The sequence below is a fragment of the Mangifera indica genome, chromosome 4 (genome assembly GCF_011075055.1).
Source record: "Mangifera indica cultivar Alphonso chromosome 4, CATAS_Mindica_2.1, whole genome shotgun sequence".
NCBI lineage: Eukaryota > Viridiplantae > Streptophyta > Magnoliopsida > Sapindales > Anacardiaceae > Mangifera > Mangifera indica.
In genome coordinates this window covers 14,099,427-14,124,815 of record NC_058140.1, presented here as the reverse complement: position 1 = coordinate 14,124,815, position 25,389 = coordinate 14,099,427, and the positions used below count along the sequence as shown (strand labels likewise).

General features: G+C 35.6%; 5 protein-coding genes and 1 long non-coding RNA gene across 7 annotated transcripts; 3 read left to right on the top strand and 3 right to left on the bottom strand.

Moving 5' to 3' along the window:
• Nucleotides 1-200: 200 nt before the first annotated feature.
• LOC123212998 lies at nucleotides 201-2,450 on the bottom strand. Its single transcript, XR_006501641.1, has 3 exons — nucleotides 2,136-2,450; nucleotides 1,467-1,670; nucleotides 201-637 (listed from the first exon to the last, which is right to left on the bottom strand). It is a non-coding gene; the product is annotated as an uncharacterized LOC123212998 (long non-coding RNA).
• A 2,963-nt stretch (nucleotides 2,451-5,413) lies between these two features.
• Nucleotides 5,414-12,592, bottom strand: LOC123213914 (sodium/proton antiporter 1-like). The gene is made up of 10 exons (XM_044633541.1): nucleotides 12,163-12,592; nucleotides 10,562-10,738; nucleotides 10,327-10,455; nucleotides 9,457-9,633; nucleotides 8,639-8,745; nucleotides 8,015-8,135; nucleotides 7,360-7,421; nucleotides 6,950-7,252; nucleotides 5,903-6,197; nucleotides 5,414-5,821 (listed from the first exon to the last, which is right to left on the bottom strand). The coding sequence occupies exons 1-10, from the start codon at nucleotides 12,385-12,387 to the stop codon at nucleotides 5,699-5,701; spliced, it is 1,719 nt and encodes a 572-aa protein (XP_044489476.1). The 5' UTR covers nucleotides 12,388-12,592; the 3' UTR covers nucleotides 5,414-5,698.
• A 142-nt stretch (nucleotides 12,593-12,734) lies between these two features.
• On the top strand, nucleotides 12,735-14,894 carry LOC123213916 (stress enhanced protein 1, chloroplastic-like). Its single transcript, XM_044633543.1, has 4 exons — nucleotides 12,735-12,917; nucleotides 12,995-13,096; nucleotides 13,893-14,068; nucleotides 14,636-14,894. The coding sequence occupies exons 1-4, from the start codon at nucleotides 12,872-12,874 to the stop codon at nucleotides 14,738-14,740; spliced, it is 429 nt and encodes a 142-aa protein (XP_044489478.1). The 5' UTR covers nucleotides 12,735-12,871; the 3' UTR covers nucleotides 14,741-14,894.
• Nucleotides 14,895-15,343: 449 nt separating this feature from the next.
• Nucleotides 15,344-17,994, top strand: LOC123213915 (ADP-ribosylation factor 1-like). Its single transcript, XM_044633542.1, has 5 exons — nucleotides 15,344-15,595; nucleotides 16,663-16,733; nucleotides 17,117-17,236; nucleotides 17,355-17,473; nucleotides 17,561-17,994. The coding sequence occupies exons 1-5, from the start codon at nucleotides 15,448-15,450 to the stop codon at nucleotides 17,649-17,651; spliced, it is 549 nt and encodes a 182-aa protein (XP_044489477.1). The 5' UTR covers nucleotides 15,344-15,447; the 3' UTR covers nucleotides 17,652-17,994.
• A 689-nt stretch (nucleotides 17,995-18,683) lies between these two features.
• LOC123214709 lies at nucleotides 18,684-20,583 on the bottom strand. The gene is made up of 5 exons (XM_044634663.1): nucleotides 20,429-20,583; nucleotides 20,253-20,311; nucleotides 19,978-20,027; nucleotides 19,217-19,362; nucleotides 18,684-19,113 (listed from the first exon to the last, which is right to left on the bottom strand). Exons 1-5 carry the CDS (start codon nucleotides 20,446-20,448, stop codon nucleotides 18,909-18,911), a joined length of 480 nt encoding a protein of 159 aa, XP_044490598.1. The 5' UTR covers nucleotides 20,449-20,583; the 3' UTR covers nucleotides 18,684-18,908.
• A 78-nt stretch (nucleotides 20,584-20,661) lies between these two features.
• LOC123214708 (actin-related protein 2/3 complex subunit 5A) lies at nucleotides 20,662-24,319 on the top strand. Of its 2 annotated transcripts, XM_044634661.1 has the most exons (6): nucleotides 20,662-20,946; nucleotides 21,152-21,258; nucleotides 21,365-21,437; nucleotides 21,534-21,634; nucleotides 23,517-23,637; nucleotides 23,882-24,319. In XM_044634661.1, exons 2-6 carry the CDS (start codon nucleotides 21,161-21,163, stop codon nucleotides 23,972-23,974), a joined length of 486 nt encoding a protein of 161 aa, XP_044490596.1. In that variant the 5' UTR covers nucleotides 20,662-20,946; nucleotides 21,152-21,160; the 3' UTR covers nucleotides 23,975-24,319. The 2 variants fall into 2 exon arrangements, with proteins under 2 accessions (XP_044490596.1, XP_044490597.1); XM_044634662.1 differs by lacking the exon at nucleotides 23,882-24,319 and having other exon boundaries at nucleotides 23,517-23,852.
• Nucleotides 24,320-25,389: the final 1,070 nt, after the last annotated feature.

Genomic DNA, 25,389 nt, shown 5'->3' with positions numbered 1-25,389 from the left:
TTTAAGTTCAATTTGAATCATTTTTTATTTTGGTTTGACAAACTTGAATTAGACTATTTCATTCAAACAAAACTCAAGTCAGTGGGTTGGTTGCGCCTGCGTTTTTGTAGATGAATGGCCGCCAAAATTTTTCTACGTGCGGCAACATGCATTCCAAAATCAGAAAACAATTCGCGCTTTCTTGATTGACTGGCTGAAGATTTAATGCCAACTGGCTGAACAAGCTATAACATAAAAATCTTTATATAAAGTACCATTTACCAGAAGTATCAAAATATGATCATAAAATATCAAATTTCCAGATCAAATTTCTTGCCACTGGGTAATTTGAACAGTGGATCCGCTTCTGATATTATCTTTCTTCTCAGTTGTGAATCTTCCAGGCCATTACACATCTAATCAACCTCAAATTATTAAATCTATGAATTTCTTTTGTTCGTTTAAGTGTCTGTATATCCCAAGAGGAACATATATAATATTACTCCTGCATGTTCCACTTGCATTATTCACTGAGTTCATCTAATGTAAAGCACAATGCAACCCTGGGAGCTGGTGAAGCTGGTAGTGTCACTGACCGCAGCAGCTCCAATGAGAAAACAAGCCCCAGAAAATGAGAAAGGATTGTGTTTGCCTATGCCTGCACAACACAAGCAATAGATAGATGAGAGGAAACACAAAATTACTAACAATAAAAACAACACTAAAATGATGTTTTCATGTTTGCATGTGTGAGCAGGGCTAAGTGAATATCCATAAATTGGCACAAATTCTGCAGTTTCTAAACCGGCTGAGGTAACCTGGCTGAGTTTGAATCTGCAATTCAGTTGATGAAGGACTAAGATATCCTCGTCCTAATTTAATCATTTAGCTGACCCAGTGAATCACTGGGGTTCATGAGACAAATATTAATATCCCTCTACATGCTCAAACAGTACACACCAAATTCAATAAAAAAAGTACAATTTGAATAACCTATGTAACTTGTATAGGACTAAAAAGAGTCAGTCCAGAGTAAATTTTTTTTTTTTGGCGTAATTTGTCCAGAGTAAATTTTTATAATCATTATTTCTTTTCCAAGATAGAAGAAGATAAAGAAGCTGCGATTTTTTTTCTTTGAGCCTGAAAGACTCATCCAGAGCTTTTAGCAACACAGTATAACACCAAAAAGATCCACCATAAACTCTTTATTTTTCTCTTAAACCCCTTTATGATTTACTCAAATTCTGTTTCTGTGGAGAATTTTCAATAGATCCAAATTCAGGACAATGGCAGGACTTTTTTTTTGTGATATAGATTATAAATTTTAGATCCTTCCTTTTTTTTTTTAAATTTATCTCTTCTGTTTGAATAAATTCTAAAAACAGGAAGAAATTAATTGGTCCCCTACTGATATATACAATAAGACAAATCAAAATCTCCAAAATTAACAAAAAGTAGTATCAGAAGTCTGAAGTCAATATGTGTACCTGCACAAGGAATACATCCAATGCCAGAACAGGACAGTAGCCAGGATGGACTCCCTGCTAATATGGATTAGCTGAGGAAGTAAGAGCCTTTGCAACCAACAGTCCCACAGTGGCTTGCATTCCAAGAATAGCAGCACCCATTCCCAGAAGATTTAATACCATGCCATTTTTCTAGCTTTTCACCACATCAACACGAGGAGGAGCCTGAAACCTCAGAAATTCATAAACTTCAGCTAAATACTAAAAGAAAGAATATTGTGTTAATTTCATATGCATCAAACCTAAGTCACAAGCATTTCTGATGGCTCAATAAGTGATCCTTTCAGTGTAGACATCTAGTAAGATATGAATTGCTCTTCTACATATCCATGGGGAGATTTTTTAAAATTAATGAAATAATGTCAATTATTACAGCGAAAGCCTGACCAATAATAATGATAACAAACACAAACAATTTTTTCTCAGATAATAAGAAAGCATTTCTCACAAAATAACAAAGACTAGTATACAAACTGCTACCCAAGGCTGAAATTGTGTAACGTCCAACAAAGCCAATGCTTAACCAAGGCTTCAACAAAGAAAATAAGCATTTTTCTTTTTATTTCCCACATTATCTAAGCAACAAATCACAGAAATAAAGATAAAAAACGCGAGAAGGGGCAGACAAACCTGAGCAAGTTTGGCCTTGTCCGAATCTTCTACGGGAGATGTGAAAGCAGGTGTGACCGGAGAAGAAGCGAGTTTAGTGATAGAGTATCTTGATCCTCTACAATTAGAAGAAGACTGAAGGGTTTTGGCAGAGGAGAAACAATTTGGTGGACACGCACCAACACTGCAGGCGATATTAAAGAACAGCGTACGGCGGTGGGAGGGAAACAACCCCACCACCGGCGGTAGGATGCTGGAGCGACCGGTGGGCGGCAACAAAAGCGTTTGCATAATTTACAATCGTGTTTAACGATTGAAGGTAGTTGGTAAGCCAAGCAACTATATTCAAAGGAACACTTGCTGCTGGGACCACCCATAATGGGCCTAATTAGCCCAGTAATCAACTTCGACCCCGCCCGAATGTTCAGTTTAATAAAATTTTGATCAATTTTGTAAGAGCAATACTGTGTGTATTCACTTTAGGTACACAAACATATACACACTCATATGTGTCATCATATGATTGGTTATTGTTTTATTCTTAATTCAAAATCATCTAATCACATGATGACACATATAAATATGTATACATTTGTGTATCTAAAGTGAGTACACATAGTTTTATTGATTTTGTAATGGTTGATGTTGTTAAAAAATTAACCTTAAATTGTTGAAACAAAATTTAGGAGCTATCAGAATTGTTTCAAAATTCAAAATTTACAAAACATAATAAAGGCAACATGTGGAGAGAAAAAAAGAAAACGTGAAATCCCCAGTAATCTTTAAGATAATTTTTTAATTTTACTAATAAAATATTATTCAAACCAAACACCATAAAGTTATTGTTTGAAGATTAACAAAGCGAGATTTTTTACTTTACCCATCTTTTATATGTCATGAATAGTTAAGCATGCGTTCTAATGTATTAAATAACTAATATTATTTATATATATTATGAATATATATTTATATGTATAATCATATGATTAGATATTGTTTTATTATTAATTTAAAATTATTTAATTACATAATTATATATATCTATTTATATATTAAAAATATTTACATATATTTTTATGAATATTGTTTTGGATTAGAGCCTGGCTTTTAAAGAGCAAATACAGTGCCTCAGCCCCTCACCAATGCAAAGTTACAAAATTTGATAAACATGGTCCAATACTCCTTTTTGTCTTCAACGGTTAACGCACTCCGTACCAAATTTCTTCTAATAGTATTTGTGTCATCTCATCACCAAGCCAGGCAAAATAAATGGACATCGGTTGGTTGAAAAATAACATGTAGTCACGGACACGGAAAATCCATCTACTTGTTATACATATGGAAACTTTCTCGACAAAGTGAAGAACAAAGGTAGAATTTTGCTGGTAGGTGGGATTGATTATAATCTAAATTTAAGTTTTGGTTATTTTACGTAGATAATATTGAATATAAGAATTTAATTCATTAATTATAAATAAATTTTTTTAAATCAAAAATCCGTTTTTTAACCTGTTTTCTTTTATTAAAAAATATAATTTAAAAGAAGGTATTGAAAAAAAATTATTTTTTTATTTAAATAAACAGGCAGTTCCATCAAGAACTCGGCATGATACAATCACTTAAGTACGGGTTATGTTGTGGGTGGGTTTTTTGTGATTTTGTGAGTTGACTCGGTCTACAAAGCCTACTATGGAGTGAGTCTCGACCTTGCCCGGCTCATAGACAGGGTATGCCACACCAAAGTTAATCTGACCCAGTCCGGCCCACTGCCAGATTTGGGTTTGACCCATTTTGACACACCCCAAATCATCTCCTTAGAATTTCACAAACCAAACATGCCTTTACTTCAATTTGGACCCTTTATGGGATGGTTTTATAGGTGGCCTCAAATTGAATCATAAAATTAATTTTGTCCACCAATCCATGGCCTCCACTACAGATCTGCTTCCCATCTCTTCACCATTATTTTCCTTTGTTTGCTGCAACTAAATTCGATTCTCCATCGAAGAAATTCTTTAAACTTCGTCAAGGTCAGCCGTTTCGAAACAATGGATTCTACCATTCCAGACCAACCCAACTCAGATCTTCATCCTGTCGGGGCAGAGTAACATGGCAGGCCGGGGTGGTGTAACCAAACACCGCCATTGGGACGGAGTGGTCCCATCAGACCGCCAATCTCACCCCTCCATCCTCCGTCTCAGCGCCAAGCGCAACTGGGAACAAGCGCGTGAGCCACTCCACGCCGACATCGACACTGCAAAGGTCTGTGGGGGTGGGGCCGGGGATGTCTTTCGCCAATCTAGTGAGGGAGCGCGTGGGTGGAGAGACCGTAGTGGGGGCTCGTGCGGTGGGAGGAACGGCGATCAGAGAGTGGGCGCGTGGCGAGAAATTATATGAGCACATGGTGAGCAGTAGTAAAGAAAGTGTAAAGAGTGGCGGAGAAATTAAGTGTATGCTGTGGTACCAAGGAGAGAGTGACACGTCTACTCAGTAAGATGCTGATGCGTACCAAAGGCCATTGAAGAATTTGTATTCCTTGAGTTGTAGTGCAGTCCTGCTACCATCAATCTTAATAGTTTTGGTCCTTGGGGAGATGGGTGTCTTTACTGTAGTGCGTTCCCGGTTTTGATTATTTCCATATAACTGTTATATGGTTAGTCTTATAGAGGGGAAGGGAATAATTCAACTATGCGCAAAGAATTGTATACTTTTGAATTAATTTTTTGTAGGAGTTTGACATGGAAGGACTCTGATTTTTTGTAGGGCTAGATCCAAATTAAACAGGTTCGGTCTCAAAATTTAGTTCGAATTAGTTTAACTCAATTCAAATTTATTTTATTTAAATTTAAACTGAATTCGTACCAAAAGATTTGGTTAGTTTTTAAATCTGAATTAAGTTTGAACTAGAAGGTGTTTGATTTAATTCAATTCAAATTTAATTTAAATTGGTGATTCAGTTTGATTCAAACCATCAATTTTAGCTATATACTCAACTCAAATCGAATAGAATAAGTTTTTATTTAAACTGAATTTGAATCATTTTTAATTTTGATTTGACAGATTCGAATTAAATTCGAATCAAACTATTTTTCATTTTAACCAAACTCAAGTCACTGGGTGATTGTGCTTGGTCTGGCCATAGTTTTTGTAAATGAACAGGCCGCCGAAATTTTTCTTCGTGCAGCAGCATGCATTCCAAAATCAGAAAAAAAGTTTGCTCTTTCTTGATTGACTGGCTGAAGATTTAATGCCAACCGGTTGAACCAGCTGTAACATAAAAATCTTGACAAAAAATACCATTGACCAGAAGTACCAAAATATGATCATAAAATATCAGATTTCCAATACAAATTTCTTGGCACTTTCTTCTCATCGGTGAATCTTCCAGGGCATTACACGTCTAATCAACCTCAAATTATTAGACCTATGAATTTCTTTTGTTCGGTTAAGTGCCTATATATCCCAAGAGGAACATATATAAAATTACTCCTTCATGTTCCACTTGCATTCTTCACCAAGTTCATCTAATGTGAAGCACATTATCAGAAACTCACTGCCTTGCTTTCCAAACCAATGTGGTTTAATTAATAAGAACCAGGATGGAAAGCAGCCTGAGCAAGAGTTGTGGGAAGGGAAATGTGTAGGTTATTAAGCGCTAAATAGGCAGCAATACCGGCAGCATAACCTGCAAAGGCGAAACCACTCACCTATACAAAGAGAAAAGGTTTAATTTACAAAACAGAATAATGGTATTTCAATCAAGATTTTACAGAAATCATGATAGATACCTTCCGCAAATACCAAAAGAAGTCCACCTTTTCCATCCCCATGAATGCGACTCCAGAAGCAGAGCCGATAATAAGCATGGACCCACCAGTACCAGCACAAAATGCTATCAGCTGCCAGAAATCAGAATCTTGCGGGAAAGAGGTGAGATCGTACATTCCCATTGCTGCCGCAACTAAGGGAACATTGTCTATTATTGCTGATACAACCCCGATTGCACTCGCAATCAGGTCTGCGTTAGGAATGTTAGCATCAAGGAAATTTGCCAACTCCCGGAGAACACCAGCTGCCTCCAGGCTAGACAACAACAACACAGATTTTCAAATCAGCGGTCTCTGAATCCACAAATGCCAGCAATAGAGAGCTTATTATAATAGAAAAAAGACAATAGGTAACAAACGAACTTAAGTCATGCTACAGATATGAAAGATTTATTGATCCACAAAGTCTTGTCAATTTGCTATGCTAAATCAACTGCTCATCCACACAATGATTCAGCCACCCAGAAATTGTCAACTAGATGTTGAGTCACCACCACAGCAACTCAACATCTACCCACATGATTTAAGATATATCATAGTATGTTTTAAAATGCCTCCTTCGAAATGGGGAGATCATGGTCAATGGATTCAACCTCCGAGGGAAATGGTGCACATGAGAGGGGGAGGATATCCCCAATGTGTGGCTCAACATCACTGTTTCTAAAACGTGAATAAAAGAACAATAAGAATCGGACTAAGACAAAAATGGTTTAACTGTTTCCAGTTCAGACTTATCACTAGATCACATTTGCAATCCCGTAAAACCTGAACAGAAATCACTGACCTTCAAATTTTGACGAAGAAAGGCTGCAATGACAACCAACTATTGGCAAATGAGAAAAAATAATTCCTGTCACTGGGTAATATCTAGTCAAAATTTTTTTGAATATCCCCAAGATAATTCTAACACTGAAAGCACGCTAAGTGAAAATAAAAAAAAATAAAAAATTTAATCACCTTGCAGTGCCTAAAGGAAACAGAGAACCAGAGAATTGTTTGTCTATATACCTGCTGACGGACAAAAGTATTCCAAGGAAGAAAAGGGCTCCTTGAGTGTCAATCCGTGATAAAGCCTGTGGAACTTTCAACTTTTGCCCTTCCGATTCACCATAATGAATAGCATCAGTCAAAATCCAAAGAACTCCAAGACCAAGCAGCATGCCCATGTAAGGAGGCAAGCCAGTCAGTGCCTTAAACACAGGAACAAAGATCAGAGCCCCAATACCCACGGAGAAAACAAGCTGTCCTCTAGGAGCCATTTGTTCTGATGCCAAAATATTAGGAGTGTCATGTCCTTTCCCATTAACTTCACTGAATGGAAGAAGAGAAATTCATATCATTTAATCTTCTCATTGGTGAAGTCAAACTTTTGAAAATTCAACATCAGCAGCTTTGCTTTAAAAATGCAAAAAGAGTACCTAGTCAGTGACAAAAGAGCCAACGGAACAGCCAGAGAAATAGCTGAAGGCAGAAACAAGCTCTGCAAGCACCGAAAATGCAAAATGAGGAAGAATGTCAGTGCAACGCTATCCCAGGAAGCAAAGACATCAACTCTCTGATGTCCAAGCGTCAAATCTAAAAAGGATGCACAGAGGTGTCTACTACATTAAAAGCATGGGATTAGAACTGTTAGACCAAGGATTTGTATACTTTGGGAGCAGTTGAACAGTAAACCTACCTTTTGAAGCATAATTCTGTACATCTGTACGTCTACTACTATTATTTGTGAATCATCATTTTTCCTGGTTGGCAAGTGGCTAAAAAGGTTTCGAGCTTGAAAAAAATAATTTTCACCTCTCTCATAAAAAGTAGCGTTCATTAAAATTGTAAAACTCTAGTAAACCAAACTTCTGCACATGGTTCATTTCATGAGAATTCCTAGCAGGACCCGCTTCTCACCTTACAGAGTTGCACACAAAGACTCAAAAAGAAAGCATGAAACATATCCTAATGCCGGTGCAATATAGTAATACCTTGTTTTGTAAGACTTATGCTATAATGGGCAATATTAACATACATCACGCATTCAATCCCAAGGAACAGATGCTTGCAAAGCAAGATGAAGATAAAGACCTTCATTGTTGGCAATGTGGATATCTGGCCATGTATCCATAGCATGGTAGTGGTAACATCACCAATTGGAGTCCATGCACCCCCAGCATTTGCTGCTATTACAACAACAGCTCCAAGAAGCCTGTAGAAAGATCCAAATGTTTGACTGTAGTTTTGCAGAGCCAAGTAATGATTCTCTTTTATTTTAGTTACAGAAAACAAGTTTAAAGGGAGAGACCAAGGAACTGGTTTGACAGGTTCCAGTAGATGAAAGACAACAAAAACCCAAATAAACAACTTAAATGAAAAGCTGAACTTTTGAAGCCCTGCAAGTTAATCTATACGAGTAGAACAAATGAAGGCTTCCTATGAAACAGAAAATTATTCCAAGTTTAAATGGCCAGTCAATGATGCTCCTTATATCGGAATTGGCTTTCAGCATTTCAACTTCCTCTTTTCTTGAATAAATGATGTTCAACCTTGATAAAGAAACAATAGTCCTCATATTCTTTTTTTTTTTTTCACCACCAAAACATCAAATGAAGACAAGCTTATTAATATTTATAATAAGAATATGCAAACTTATCAGTGTTCCTGAATATCTTTAATTGTATTAGAAAAAAATCTAGATTTTCCAGCACATACTTGCGGTAGTCCGAGGAAGGTACTAGTTTTCTCAATAAAGAAACCATGACAATAGTAGAAGTCAGGTTGTCAAGGATTGAACTAAGGAAAAAAGTCACAAAACCAACCTGCAATTACAGTATAAAACATCAAACATCATTAATTAAAAGGAAACACATTGTGAAAAATATATGGGTGTTACTGCAATCTCAAGCAACAAAATGATATCAACTTCATCTAATCTTCCACATAGAGAGAAGGATAATGAGATTGAATCAAGTGAAAAGAATGTTAACTAGCCACTGAAATGTCATTCTGATTCAAAGAAAGACCGAAGTCATTTCCACAGCAAACAAAACTGCTGCCAGATTTTCTGATGCAAAATTACTGAGAATAGATCATGAAATCAAATAAATCATCAAAAAACATTAATAACTACTGCTTGCAGTGAATGCTTCTCTAGATAATTGTCTAACCGACTCCAAAAACTTCTCTTTATGACTAGTTCTGATGTCCCTAAGATTTATAAATACTTCAGTAGCATCTCAGGCAAGTTCAACAGATAAGAGTAATGGGAAAACACGATTAAAAGTCCCATAAACCATATTCAGAAATGAGGCACTCTTTAAGAAACTACTGTTGCTGCACTGACCCCCTCTGGTAAAGTTGCAAAGTTCCATCTGTAGTTGATAGATAACTATATCCATTGTACAATACAAACTAGCTAACATTCATGCTTCACCACACATGCATAATTTTTCAATATAAGTTAAATATAAGAAACAGCAAGCAGAAAGAACTTGTCAGTCTGATTATGACAACAGAAATAGAGCACCTACCACCCAAAGCAGAGTCCGCGGCTTTCGTGTAGTTATATTGTCAGTAACCAGCTTAAATCCTTGATGTGCATCAACTATTTCTACAATGGTCATCGCACCAAGCAAGAAAAAAACTATTTCACTGACTTCTGCAGATGCATGAGACAACTCTGATACAGCTATTTCAGTTGAAGGTGCCTACACAAGAAAATCAGGCAGATGAAAACCCAAAATGAAATACACTGAGAAACTAGAGATGCATATTTATGAGGAAAAAGAACTGCAATTTAAAGGATATTAATCAAACAGAAATAGGTGAATTAACTCAATCAGTAGAGATACAGTTTCACAAAAGGAGGAGTTAATTAGCAGCTTACACAGTTGTTATCAATAATATTCAAGAAACAGCAACTAATTTGGAAAATTAAAAAATTCTCGGTGTCACAAACATATACTAAAGTAAATAGATTCAGAGGAAGAGTTCAATGTTTCCACTTCACAAGTTTTCCTTTTTCTTTTCAGACCATAAGTGGTCATCAGTGCAGTCCATGTCTCCAGTTAAATTATTCTGTCATAAGCAACATGGAATTAAAAATTCCATGATAAAACAAACTTGTAGATTAAAAAGCCATCCAACCAATTTGAACTAAAATCTAAAAATCAGATATCACTAATGGAGAAAATAAGTACTCAATTCATCGGACTACATCCAAGACAGAATTCATAAAATGTTAAACAAGTGACAGATACATGCTAAGCCTTCACAGACATATGAAGCCTTCATTACAGATCAAGCTACCTGAGTCAGAATATTAATAGAAAGAAAGCAACTAAATGATACATTATCTCATCAATAAATCTCAAGTAATCATAGCAAATTATGAAACTTACTCCGATGCTTCTCACAACCCATAAACTCACAGCCATCAATAATCCAACTCCACTTTTATTGAAAGCGAGAGACTCTTCAAAAATGATGCCTGCATATCCTATTACAAATAATAATGCCATGGCAAGATCCTGTATCAAGAATATAATTAATACAACTAAAAGTTATCTACAGAAACCAACATTATCTGGTCAACGGTATCTAAGCCATCAATGAGAACCTGAAATTAGAGGTTACCTGATTGGCAGCAACCCATGATTGATTAATAGCCACTGCCCCTGCTGCAGCTGCTGCAAAAACTGCAAGAGCTTTCAGCAAATCTGTTTTTGGCTGGTATGTGGCTTCAAATTCACTTGAGCTTGTTTCATCAAGTGAACACAAAGGATCACATGATCGAGATGTTGATGTCAGATCCTGCTCCAAGCTAAAAAGCAATGAATTGGCATATAATGTGCATGACACTACAATAACGTTAATTCCCCATGATAATATGTAGATATCCACGCAAATATCATCAAACTTAATGCGGCTACACCAAACACACCTCATTTGGCCCAGGCCCATTACATGGCCCATGAAAATTCCAAGACAATAAATTGGAACTCAAAGCATCCCGTTGGCTACAATATAATCACATGGATCAAGGAAACTCTTGCCTGAGAAGTGATACAAAGAAGTCATCACCAGTATGTGAAACCATCAATTGGCATCAGATTTCCAAGACAGCTAAATCCAAATTCCAAGCTCTATGGGAATTGTAGTAAATCCAAATTCCTAGCTCTACAGGAATTGTAGTCTTTCATTTAATTTCTTGGAAATTTGCTTTGTTTGCAGTTTTCTAAAAGTCTAGTAAGTTGTACTTTAGTCTTGAGTCAAAGTTATTAATTAAAATATTACTAAGCTTGGAGTGTGTTCCAAGACTTATAACAGGCCCTCAGAATTGTAATGGAAAGACAAAAAAGAAGACAAAAAATCTTTTGTGTTTATATCCTTTATCCAATCCATGGCTAAGATTGGTGCTTGAGCTCCTCCTTAACTGGTGGCTTGGCCTTTAAGTCTTGGAGTTATTGCTTGTCTTATGCTCTTTCCGATCTAATTTCACTCCTAATCTCCAGCATACTCAAAACTACTTAAAAAATCTAACCTTCGAGTTTGGCTCACTCAATCCCACCACTATCCGCATCAAAACTATGATTAACTGAAAAATGCTATACACTCTATTGATAGATTCACAGACAATTAGACAACTAGGCAGTAGTTTAGACAACTAATGGCCAACCTAAAGCAGCAAAAATGCATCTTACCTTCACAAGATTAAACAAAATTTAAAGCCTTTGATAAAAATTCACTCTGGTAATACTACTGCACAAATGTATTAAGTAACCCAAACCAACAAACTAACTAATGTACTTTAAACTGAGTAGAAGAGCCTCAGAAAACTAACCAGAACTTTCATATTCTACCTCACTAATGTATTCAATAAAAATTGTAACACCATTTAACAATAAACTGAATCCAAATTCATACAGTCTAAACCAAACCCCTCATTCAGATCCATTAAAAAAAAATGAAACTTAAACGAAAAATTAGGCCTTTTCCAGTTCCACGTGTTCAAACAAAACCACCTATCCAGACTCATTAAATTAGCAAACAAATAAGTGGGCAATCCCACAAATTTAAGGTTCAGCGAAAAATAGAGTGATATTTAAAGGCTTGCAGTTTTTCCAAAATTAACAAACAAATCAAATGAGCCGTAAAACTAGGCAAAATTCATATAAAAACCAAATGGCAACCTTAAGAAGTTGAAGTTTTCATAATAAAGAAAGAGAGAGAAGAACCTGAAGCTGTTTTTGACTGTCGGGTTGTTGTTTTGTAGAAGAAGAAGAGTCTCTTGCCTTGTCTTCAGCTCTAGCCAGAACCCCATTACGAAGATGCAATCTCGAACTTCTAATCGTAGCAAAGCTCGGAAAGGAGTGAAGAGAGGACACAGAAGTGAGAGAGAAAAATTGTTCCTTGAACAGGTTTAATGGAGACAAGTGAGTCCCTATTGATAAGACAGCCATTGAAACTTGAGTTTTGATCAAACCGAGCGGTTGAAGAAGAAGAAGAAGCTTATCTTTTCCGGTTGAATTTATACAAACTGCAAGTAAGTGACTGAGAAATGGAGGAGGAGGAGGATAAATGATAATTGCTATATCCAGACCGGAAAATGGATGTGAAAATTGAGATATGTGGTGGCTTGAGTGAAGATACCGAGAACAGAAGAATATACTAAAAAATTAATAAAATTAAAATTAGTGCTCATTCGGCCAAAAAGAAAATATTTTTGTTAACACTACTAACGCCTTCCATGTATTTTCTGATTAATTAAACAGACAATAAATCGAAATTGAAAAGCAACGGAATAGGACACGTGTCAGTTTTAAAAGTCGTTCGAATGTCTGGTAATGACGAACAGAGTCGATAGAAATCGAAAGCCGGTGTGGCGTGGAGCCATTTCGGCAACCTCTTCTCTCTCTCTCTCTCTCTCTTTCTTTCTCTAACTGAATGGAACATACAATTACTGTGGCTTCTCTTTCCCTCTCCATTCATGGTAGGCTTGTATGTCTCTGTCTCTTTTTTTTTTAACGGTTGCATTAACCCCAAAGTCAAGGGTTTTTTATGTTGCAGATGCTTTTGCTTTGAGCTCACCAAGAACTCATAGCAGCTCTCTATTACCGACTTCGAATCTTGCAAGAATCGGAACTACCTTTGCCACTGGTTCTCCGCTTTGTATGTCACCTGCTTCTGTCTCCCCATATTCATAATATGAAGTATTTTCATAACTGTTTAATATCTATTTATATTGGCATGTAAGGAAATTTGGGGACGAAAATCTTTATTTAGCTTAAGTTCAAGTTCATTTACATTTACCTCTCTTAAGGTTAAGTTAAAGTTTGGAGGCTCCATTAAATTTGGAAATAGACATAAATGGGTTTTCGATTATTGTCCTCTGAAATTTCATAAAAGTTAAAAGAAAAATGTAAGGTCGTTGATGAAAATTGAGCATGTGAATGTGTCAATCTCAAATCACTGGCGAATATAGTCTAGGTTCAGTTTATAAGCTCTACTCCTCTTAGTAAATTTCTTCTACACTAGGTCAAGAGCAGACTATATCTGTTTGGTTTGATGCATACTTATGCAGGAACATTACTGAATGAGCCTAACCACATATACAACTTGAGCAACTACCCTTAGCGTTGTCAGATTCCATTTTGCTGCGTAATCACACTCATTTTTCTCATTAAGTCCCAGGGGTTTCTTGTTTTACAATATCAATGCATTGTGATTAAACCATGACATAAAACCTAGAGTAGACGGGTTTTGATTGTGTTGACAGTTTCTCCAAATATCCCCCAAAGCTGTGTACAAAAGAATCTGGCATTACTCTAGTTGGTCTGGTTATCCATGAAACAATCAATATCATGCATGTCTAATACTCTTTGATTCTTGCTTCCATTTTCCATGTTTGATTTGTTTGCCAAGAATTATAGCCGTGATGTTTGATGCTTGCTCTCATTTTCAATAGCATGGAGAATTTCTCACCGAAGGAATCGTTCATGCAAAGCTACTCCAGTTTCAGTGAGATGTGAGCAAAATACCCAGGGGGACAACAGGTTGGATGTATGGCTAGGTCGGCTTGCAATGGTGGGCTTTGCAGTGGCCATTAGTGTTGAAATAGCAACAGGCAAGGGACTTTTGGAGGTATGGCATGTCTCTGTCATCCTAGTCTGAGCATAGATGATACTTTCTAGGTGAAAACCTGATTTTAAGTATCAGTATTGATCACCGAGTTAATGAGCCATGATACAGCTGAAGGTTAATATGATGTGCTACACAAATAATTTGAAATATTTTCCTGTTAAAAAAAAAAATGCCTTCAACACTAATGGTTTCAACATACCTGAGTGGAATCATACAAGCAATTTCAGTTTCCTGTATAGTCTTGGAAAGGCCTAGGCTGGGCCGCTTCCAAATGTTCCTGGAAACTCTTAGCATGTGTCTTTGATTGATTGGCATATTCTGCACTCAACTAGTGTATGTAAAACTCAGATAACTCAAGTTGAGTGAGTGTCGGTAGGGAGGAGAACAAGGGATTGATGGGTCTACGCCTGAGTAAAATGATTGATGTAATCCAAAGCTATGTTAATTTCAAATCCTTGCCTGGATATAACACAGTTCCCAACTCAACTCACACTCAACTAAAAAGAACATAAAAATACTTTTGAGCAATTTATCTCACTACATCCATGTTGATTTTATGTTCTGCAGAATTTCGGGCTCACAACACCCTTGCCTACAGCAGCCTTAGGAGTTACAGCATTAGTTGGTGTTTTGACTGCTGTATTCATCTTCCAATCTGCCTCAAAAAATTGATCACACTTGATGTTTGTAAAGCATGATTGAAGCTACATATAATTACATTTTTTGTTCATTTAAGTGTAACTTTCTCTCAATCTCAATGTTTGAAAATGTACTAATTTTAATTTATGTGAAGGATTTATATGCAGTTTTTCTCTCCTTAAATATACCTGACATATGTTTCATATATAAAAGCAAAACTGGTCTGAGTGAGAATAAGCAAGTGATATTGTTTCATGATGTAACAATTTGTTTATATTGGTTTTGGCTTTGACGGTGATCTGGTAGCAATCAGCTAGTGGGAGCATCGTTCATGGTGCTTTCTGGGGCGATCTTTTTAGTCAGTCTTTGTCTGATGCCTGGACAATTGTAACCCTGCTTTTCTAGAAGTTCAATCTATTCTTTTCATAGCAGTACAGCAGAGAGAATCTCACTGTTTCTGCTATTGAGTTGAAAAGTTTCCTGGGTGCGGAAACAACTACTTTAGTAGTCAGAAAAAACAAAAGGAAAATCATTCTTTACTTCTTTCAGAACTTATTCTTTTCTATTAACGCATTACCTTGGTGGTATTTACTTGGAACTTAAGATATTTCTTTCATTATATCTTTATAACCCTGGATAGAATGTTCTACAGGAAACATAAAATTTGATGTTTCTTCGTGAATAAAGTTGTTCATCACTTGATATCTTTCTTCTTGTTTATTGACTGGAGTAATTGTGGTATGGGTAAACATATATCTCGACTTACAAAAAGGTTCTTTCACCAGAGTAACATAAGAATTCTGATGGTGGGTCTTGATGCTTCTGGGAAGACAACCATTCTATACAAGTTGAAGCTTGGAGAAATTGTTGCAACTGTACCAACAGTCGGTATATGCCTATAGACTCTTGATTTTAATAATTTTTTTGGCTTCTCTTTTGTTAGTTTTTCATTTCTCTCTTTGTTCGGTATCTAAGATGCTCATGTTGGAAAACTTTAAGGGTATTCCATAGGGATGACAATGGGGAGAGGCGGGGAGGGGATTGATATCCTTGTTCCTATCCTCATAGAGGATATCAATCCTTATTTCCAGCTCATCCCCATAGGAAAACTAAGGGTATTCCATAGGGATAACAACGAGGAGGGGCGGCAAGGGGATTGATATCTCCGTCTCCGCAAGAAATATCAAGCTCTATCCCTTGTCCATTCCCTGTTACGGGGATGACAAGAATTTCTCATCCCCTTCTCACGAAGAAAAATTCTCTCCCCATTCTTGTGGGAAAAAATCTCTTCCCCATACCTACAGGGAAAAATCTCATTCCGTTACCATCTAAACACAAAATAAATATATTAAATAAAAAATTAAATAAAATTAAAACCAACCTATTATTTCAAAGTCAAAAATATCATATATTAATCACCTCAATATCCCTAACAAAAATATAAATAAATTTGAAAGATATAAATAATTTAAAACTATAAACATATGTTAGTATTTTAAGTGAAAATATTAATATAAAGGGATGAAGATGGAGATGGGGACAAGAACAGGGATGGGGATGGAGACGGGGCAAGGCAGAGACGAGACACATGTATCTCCGTCCCTGATTGTTAAGATTTTTTTCATCTTCGTCTCCTTCCTCTTTCTGTTAGAGTCTAAGAGGGTCGGAGGTTCTATATTCAAATCGAAATTACCATCTTTAGTATTCCATGACATTAATAGTTGAAGATTAAGACTCAACTTTATTGCAGGGATAGAAAACAACTGAATATCATAAATAAACAACAAATAATGGTCGAAGAGAGAACAATTTCGTGTGCTATTAACTCATTGTGAATATAGGCTCCGCATATTCAAGTAATTGTGATTTTAAGATGTTCTCCCGAGAAAGATTTCCTTAAAAATTCGTTAGTTTTGAACCGTCCCATCTAATCTGGTTCAATGCTTCTGTGCCAGGTTTTAATGTAGAAACGGTAGAATACAAAAACATATGCTTCTCTGTCTGGGATGTAGGAGGCCAAAGTCAGGTACTATGCTAATTTCATCTTTTGCTTCATTATATAGATATAAACTTTTGATCCAGTAGTTAACCAGATTTCAATAGTATTTGGACTATAGGTAATCTGAAGTTTGAAAGAAATGTACAAGCCACAAAAAAGTTAAGAAATAAAAAAGAAAAATGCCGATATTTAATGTTTAAGATCATCAAAAGGTTAGTTTTGTCAAAATTGTTTGATTTCCTCTTAAAACAGGCTGAACACTTTGGTTTATATTATTATACTGATTGCAATGTAATTGTGGTTGCATTTCCTTTGTGGGAAAGAAAATACCTTGTAGTTTGATATCTAGTGAATGAGGTAAGTAATATCATAGCTAATGGAGGTACATCTTCTTCCAATTTATTCAACAGATTCGGTCGCTATGGAGACATTACTTTCAGAACATTCAAGGACTTATCTTTGTAGTGGATAGTCATGATAGAGAAAGAATCTCAGAAGCCCGCAATGAGCTCCATCGGATTCTGGATGATGTCAGTACTCAGTATTGTAAAAATCAACTTTTCATTTGTCAATACATGAACAGGCTGTTATGTATTTTTTGTAATTTTATTTAAACAGAAAGACATGCCATTTGTTCCCATTTTGCAGAATGAGCTAAGCAATGCATCAGTTCTTGTCTTTGCCAACAAGCAAGATTTTCCAGATGCTATGCCTGCTTCTGAGGTTGCTGATAAACTTGGGCTTTATTCTCTTGGTCAACGTCGCTGGTAAACTTTTCCTTCTACAAACTTCCAATTGTCAGACAATACCAAAAATAGATTGGGTGATGGCTGTTTTTTTGTTATCTTGTAAAGGTATATCCAGAGTACTTCCGCAACCTCCGGCCAAGGACTTTATGAGGGACTCGATTGGCTATGCAACAATATCACAGTAAGGGATGCATAACAGCTCAATCCAAGTTTCTCTACGAAAATGAAGGGATTGATGAGGATATTCAAAATCTACGACTTACATGGCCATCCACTAGTGTCTCAGTGAAGGCAAATTGATAGCTTATTTCTAGTTTCTACAACAAAGAAGGGGATTCGTAAGGATGGCTTCAAATTCTAGCACTTAAATAACGCCTTAATGTACCACTTCATAGGCCTTCTAACAATATCTCAGTGAAGGCAAAAAAATAAACTCGATCCTGGTTTCTCCAACAAAGCAGAAGGGCATAAGGATAGCCGAGAATTCAACCACTTAAATAAGGCCTTAATGTATAATGAATTCTTAATAAATTTCACGGTTTATAAACTCTGGAAATCTGGCACAAATGAAGTTCTAAGGCAATTGCTGATCCCTGTGTTGATCAACCAAGCTTGTAAAACAGAAGCAGCCCTTTGTGCAAACTAGTTTAGTTGATTAAGCAGGGATTACAGAATAATCTATATTAAGATTTTTAACAACCAGCATACAAAAATGCACTCATCTAAGATTTTAAAGATGTAATTGTATCTGATTAAGAATAATGCTAGTCAATGACGAAATTGATGCAGAGGAGGACCTTATATGAGATCTGACATAGGACTGGAAGGCTGGCATGTTATCTGTACATGTGTACATGGTCTTTTCTATTGTTCTCTCCCATTGTTGCCACTGCCAGGACCCATATTTAACAATAGTTATGTCATTTCAATCTTTGCACACAGTGAGTGAACTACCTAAGTTGGTTGAGAAAATAGAAAAAGAGCCTAAATTTTACAAGTTTTCTGAAAACAGAAGCAAGTGATATCATTTTAATCGTGGACAATCCCAGCTTAAAAAACAATGACCATGTTCCTGGAATTACAATTTCTCCAGACTTACTGTATTTAGAATTGTGGAGTTCAAACTAAGATCTTGAAGTTTCTAGTTTCGGAGCATTTGACTCGGTCAAATTTGATGCAAAAGATTAGGGAACCAGCTTACATAAAATGCAATGTGTTGAAAATATCGTGGGGCTGCAAAAAGAAATTGCATTCATATATTCTTCTCCACTGTCAGTCCAGCAGGATAGAGATACCGATTGACAACTGAAAGCTTCTCTAGAATTGAGCAAATCATGATACTAGTTTTGATAAGTCTGACATATAAGGTCAATAATATACAAAAATTGATCAGTGCAACCTTTTCACAACCAAATACGAAGGAGTTTGGCTCATGAAAGTCCACACCTCAAAGTCAGAAATCCATAGATTTAGGTCCAGACGAAGTCTTTGACCTATCCCCCTTTTTCTTCTTCCTCGCAGTTTTATTTGTCTTTTTCTTTGGTTTTTCTTCTGAAACGGGTTGTGTGCTCTCCAAGTGTTGATGAATGGCAGCCAGTGGATCCACCTGGAAAGCGGGATGGTTTAGAACCGTACTCAACTGTTTCTGTTCCTTCAATCTGATCCAATGTACATTAATCAAAGTCACGATAAAAAGATGCATGTGCAGTAGTAAAGTAAAACCAAATAACAACATTATAAAGCATGAATTGAAGCGCACACATCATCTTTTGCCTAGACTTGCAATTCAGCTTGAGATCAGCTGTGGCAGCTGGTTGCTGAGAAGATTTCAGTTCAGGAAGGAACTCTGAGAGAGTGGAGAGGTCATAAGCTTTCAATTTCTTCTGTCGGCTTCTAAGCTTCTTCTTCTGTTTAAACACAACATATTTTTTTAGCAAACTACTGGTAGTCATGAAGGTAATGATGTGAAGCAGAAGTCTTTCGATAGAGCAAAATATACGAAATTAGTCATATAGAAAAGCATGCTACATCGTTCAAAGATAAAAATACACATAAACAACCATGATGTTTACATGACAGAATAATTCTACAAATCAACATAATGCCAAAGCTAACCACCATTAAACTGGTTATGAAGGGGTGCTGCAAGAAGCTTCAAATTCCAGACTTCAAAGAGTGCAAACATATTATATTCATCCCCCTGAATTTCCCTCAGTAAGTAACAAATTCAGCAATTGAAAAAAAAAAAAAGTAAAAAAAGAAAGAAAGAAAGAATACTAAGATTATCGGGGACTTTATTAGATTTACAACACAACATGGTATCTTCTCTACATCATCATAAGTTAAGCATTTTCATGCTATTGTGTTGGCATAAAGCTTTAACGTTCAGTTTCCATACAGATGCAACGACTGGAACTCCCCAATCAGAAGAGTGGTGAATCCTTAACAAACACAAGATTACAAGATCAAAGTAATTACAATAAGAAGGATAAACAAAGAAACAGAATTTGAAAGATAATCACCTTCGTAATAACCTTTTTGGCAGTCAAGGAAGCAACAGTATCTCTAACCTCTACACCAAAAAGATAACTTTACTCAATGAAAGCCATAATATTAGAAGACTGCTTTTACTTCAGTATACTAACATATAATATTAAAGCACTCAATGCGTAGTGTTTCATTTAAAATCAAATGAGTTTCAGTAAATTTCTAACAAGAGAAGGAAATATGCCGCAATCATGCGAGAATAAAGCACACTTTACATTACAAATAAACAAGATGAAGAATTCAAATTTACTGGCATAAAACTCGACTTTCTTCTCGAATTTACGGTCGGCTTTACTTGATGATTCGGCTCTGCATCAAACATTCATATGAAAAATAAAAAATTAAAAGCATGCTAAGCAAGTTTTATCTGGCGGCAAATGAAACCACAAGCTTTCTAAAAATCCACAAAACTTTGTGAAAAATTACCTAGAACTAGATTTTCCCATTTTCGCAAGGTTGGAGTGAGATCGAAGAAATTAGTCTGAGGAGTTAGAAAAGATTAGGGTTTATTCCAAAACCAAACGGCGGGGTTTTTCGCTGGTCGTTGTTCGGAGGTACAAGCTTATCCACAAATATGAGAAATAACCCAAACTTACCTATAAAGACTAAAATACCCTTCAGTAGTATAAAATTGAAGGCTGCTCTGTATGGAATTGTAAGTTATTGGATATTCCAGTATCATACTGTACTTTCGTTTATAATTTGGTTAGTCGTCGAATTTCAAGTTTTGGTGGTCTGTATTTTTCCCCTGTATCGTCACCGTGCAAGTGGCTAATTTTACAAAGACAGACTCTGACTTCGTATCTCCAAAAAGCCCTACTTTCGCTGGCAATTCTTGAAACATTTTCAAATTGGCTAAGCTCTCTAAATTAAATTCCAATTTTGAATCTTACGCATTTTCTTTCAAAGAGATCAAGAAGCAGCCCAAAATCGTCCAATCTTAGGTATGAGTATCTTCCGGTGCTTAAACTATTTTTTTTCTTCGTTAAATTTGTGTTGTATATAAAGTGTTCGATTTTAAGAAGTATTGTGATACGTTTTGATGATTTAATTGGGGAATTTGTGGTCGAGGGATTTGTCTAGCTGCCAAATTGTTATTAGTAGTGGTATTTATCATTCGCCATTTAAGATGGTGTGATTTGAAAGCAGAAAAAAAGCATGGCGGGAGCAGAGGCATTTGTTGAAGCGGACAATGCAGAGGCTATTATCACGAGAATTGAACATAAATCTCGCAAGATCGAAAGCTTATTGAAGCAGTACATCTTTTTAACCTTTTTACTCTATCGGCTTTTTAAGATATAATACGTTCCCCCTCCCCCCACCCCCCACCACCCAACACTGATATTGGATTTTCAAAATTAGATTTAAACCGGTAGAGGCACTTAAAACTGCCCTCGAAGGCTCACCTCCCAAGACTCAAGACGAGCGGTGCAAGGTTCTCTACATTTCCTTTCTTTCCCTTTGGTGCAATTTTTTTTTTTTTTAATTATGATTTTCATTCTTGGGTTGAATTGGGTGTTTGATTTTGCAGTCAGCTAATTGGATAGTGGTTCATAGAGCTATTATGGCTATAAAAGATGTGGATGGCATGTTCTCTTCTTTGGATCCTGAGTACTATGATATTCTCATGAAGTAGGTCCTTTCCTTTCTTAATTTTGTTTAATCTCTTTTACTCTTTTAATTATGCTTTTGCTGTAAGTTTAGTCTCTCTGTTTTGTCTATGTAGTTTCTATAGCTGCTCTAATACTTTTGTTGCTAATTCAGGCTGTAGTATCTTCTATTTTGTACTCTTCTTTGCTTGGCTTGGCTACTGGGAATCTTATTCTTTTATGTATGTTCTATGATCAAGTCACGGGTATATGAAATAACATTGCCACTATTGTTGTGGTAGCCACGTTTGTGCTTTTGTAGATTTATTCCATTGCATAGTATTTACTATTATCGTCTTGAGTTTGCCAAAAAAGGGTGCCTCATATGAAATTTTACTTCTTGTATGAGCTGGTGAAATATTGTAATCAGACAAGGAATATTAGCATTATTTCTTTGCCAGAAGCCAATGCAAAAATCTATTCTTTGTTAATCAAACACAGGGGTAAGTATGATTCTGTCTTGTATTTCTTTGTTGTATTTGGACCTAATTGTGCAATGTAGTGTGCTTTTGGGAAGAGTTGGCTAGGTTGTTTTGGCTCTCAGTTTGTGGTGGTGTGAAGAGTTAGGATTTCAATATAGTTGGGTGCAGTCTAGAAAATCAGGTAGTGGAAGAATCACTAGGAGCATGTGTGATTTTGATTCTTTCATTATAGAAACAAATATATGATCCTTCATAGAGCTAGGATTCTGGTGGATATGGCTGTCCACTTCATCTTGTATTTCAATTTTAGAGAGACATTAAAAGTATACAATGACCCTTGCTATAACATACCCAATAGAGGACCTTTCTAGAATTTTTCGGGTTTTATTGGATTGTATTTAGGGGTGTTCATAATTTGTTCCAAACCAAAAAACCGGACTCCACAGTTCGGAACTTGTGGTTTGGTCTGGCCTAGGAAACCCAACGATCCTATTCTGTTTGGTCTACTTGCAAACCCCAGTTTATGGTTTGCGGTTTGGACCATTTTAGCATGAATTTTGGCCAAACCAGCAAACTGTAAAACCTCTCTCATTTTATCTATTCATGTGCCATCCCACAAACCATAAATTGAATTCAAAACTTAGCCTCTCCTTTCTTCACATAGATATTTGTCACTCACAAGGGTGGTGATGTTGCCACCAACACAATCTCTAGCCTGAGCAATGCAAAGACCATTGATTCCACCTCTAACAATAACATCCATGGTGGCTGAACTATCGGCATTTAGATTGGGGCTGGGCTTTGATGGAGAAATGGTGAACTCCTCGACAATTGAGCAACGGAGTTTTAGTGGTTGGTGAATGTAGAGTGTTTGTGTGAATTTAGATATAGAAGGAAATAGAGAGATTGTTGGATGGAGAAGAGAAAAATGCATGAGTGGTCATAGCGGAGATTCATCAGAAAGGAAATGAGGAAGTTAATTGTTTACCTTGAGTGTTGTGGGTTTAGGCAAAGTAGAGCAACGAGTGAAGATTTTTATTTATCTTTAAGGGAAATTATTTGCAATGAGCACTTACACCTTCCGATTGTTACCCCTTACTCTAATCCAGTTCTAACATATTTTTTTAATTATAATCAATGTATTTGAAGTAGATTTAAACTTCATTGTTATTAGAATATTGAAATTAATGTTTGAAAATACCAATTTTTTTATATTTAGGACCATATTTAACAAAATTGCAAAAAGTCCATTAAGAAGCCCAAACTAGGGCCAAACTGGAATTTTCCAGATTGGTTTGGTTTGAGATATTAAAAACTTTATTATTGATTTGGTTTGCAAATTATTTCAAACCGGACCATGCACACCTCTTAACTATTGTGTTGTTCAATGTTGTAAATTGATTTAGGATTGTAATAATTTCAGAAGCTTGGCACAATTTACAGGTACCTCTATAGGGGTTTGTCTACAGGAGATCGGCCCACTTGTGACCAATGCCTACGAATACATGCTAAGCTGACAGAAAGAGCTGGTTTGGGATGCATACTCCGCTGCCTTGCAGACACGGTGAATACAGTTTGATCTCCTAAAATATGTAATTCTAAGGAATCACCTGTCCATGTATATATTCGTACATTTATGACTGAATGCAGATTATAGGTTCACCATTGTGTAGTGAAAATATTCATACACTCTGTGCAGAAGCTTTCCAATTTTTGTTCGAAATATTGTCTTCCCTTTGAAAGTTTCCATGATATGATATCAATTATTTACATTTCATATTTCGTTGAGCATTTTTTTGATTCCTCAGATCTTCATGCTGCAAGCCACTTGCAAATTCTTTCATTTCCTTTTGGTCAGTTACCATATGCATCTGCAATTACCTTCTATTAGAGAAAGATAAACAAGTTACGGTCTGCAGCCTGCATTGAGGTCTTCACTTTCAAGTTTAATTTGGCAACAAGCGGTTTTAAAGAAAAAGAGACATGGGAGATTAATTTTGAACTGGGATGATGTGAGATTGGTCGTGATTTTAAGGACCTTTTCAAACATTGCTAATGATTTTGCTTTCCTGTGTAGTTGGGTTGGGTTTTCTTAAAGCAAGTTGCTATAAGGTAGAAAAATCATGTCTGGATTTTGCTTGTTTAAGCTTTATCTCGAGCCAATCAGAGGTGAGAGCCATTATCAAAAATATATAAACAATGTAGATGATGTTCATTGAATATAGTGTTTATTCTTTAATGTTAAAGAGGAAGCATCTTGGCAGCTGGAATTTGGCACATTGAGATTTGAGTTGGGCCAATTACATGCTTAGGTAGGAATTCAAAGCAATCCTTTTCAGGATGCTTTGGTCTTCTAACAGCCTTATCTTCTAGCTTATAATAAATTTATTTATATGCTCCTAAAGTATATCTTATTTGTTGTTAAATAATATGAATGCTCAACAGTTGTCTCTTCAAAAAACCAATATTATAATACAAGTCAGTATAAAAAAAGGTAAGAAACAAATGTAAGTCATTTTCCCTTTTTCACAGCCACATCATTTCAAAGTGAAAATGTTTGACCAATCAAGTTTTATGAAAAAGTGAAATAACGCAATGATTTTACTAACTAAAGAGTCCTTATTACAAAGATCTTCTTGTTTCTAAATCGAATCAAGCAAACAATAAAAGAGGTTTTCGAAGTCTTTTTGACATTTTAAAAATAAAAAAATAATTATTGTACAGTATTTTTTAATCTTTAAGGTCCCTCTTTGAGAAGTGACAGTTTATAGAAATAGTATCTCATGTATAGATGTTTTTTAATTATAGAACACATTTCACTAGTTGACACTCTTTTCATATCATATGTTCATAGTGAAAAGTGATAACTTACTATTTTAATAGTTTCAATTTTGAATTGTAATTGATAATATTATAAACAATTTTTTAAATCTTGTAAATTTAAAGGAAAAATGGGGGACATAAGAAAAACTCAAATCGATATTAGAGACCTTATTCATACTTAAAATATTAAATATTTTATCCAAGGTTAAAATTAATTCTCTTCTTCCTAATTGAATAAGCGAGACACTCAACTCTAACAATCCCTTTTAGGGGATGTTTAGTTTGGGTAATATTTTATTACCAAAACAGAAAAATTACTTTGAAGATAGATTACTTAGAATATTACTGGGTATAAATGATTACTATATTTGATAAAATTTGATAGATATAAATAATTATTGTGTTTGGTTAAAGATAATAAAAAATTACTAATAAATTATTTTACTTAAATGTCCTTAAATATAATTATTTTAAAATATTTTTTATATTATTT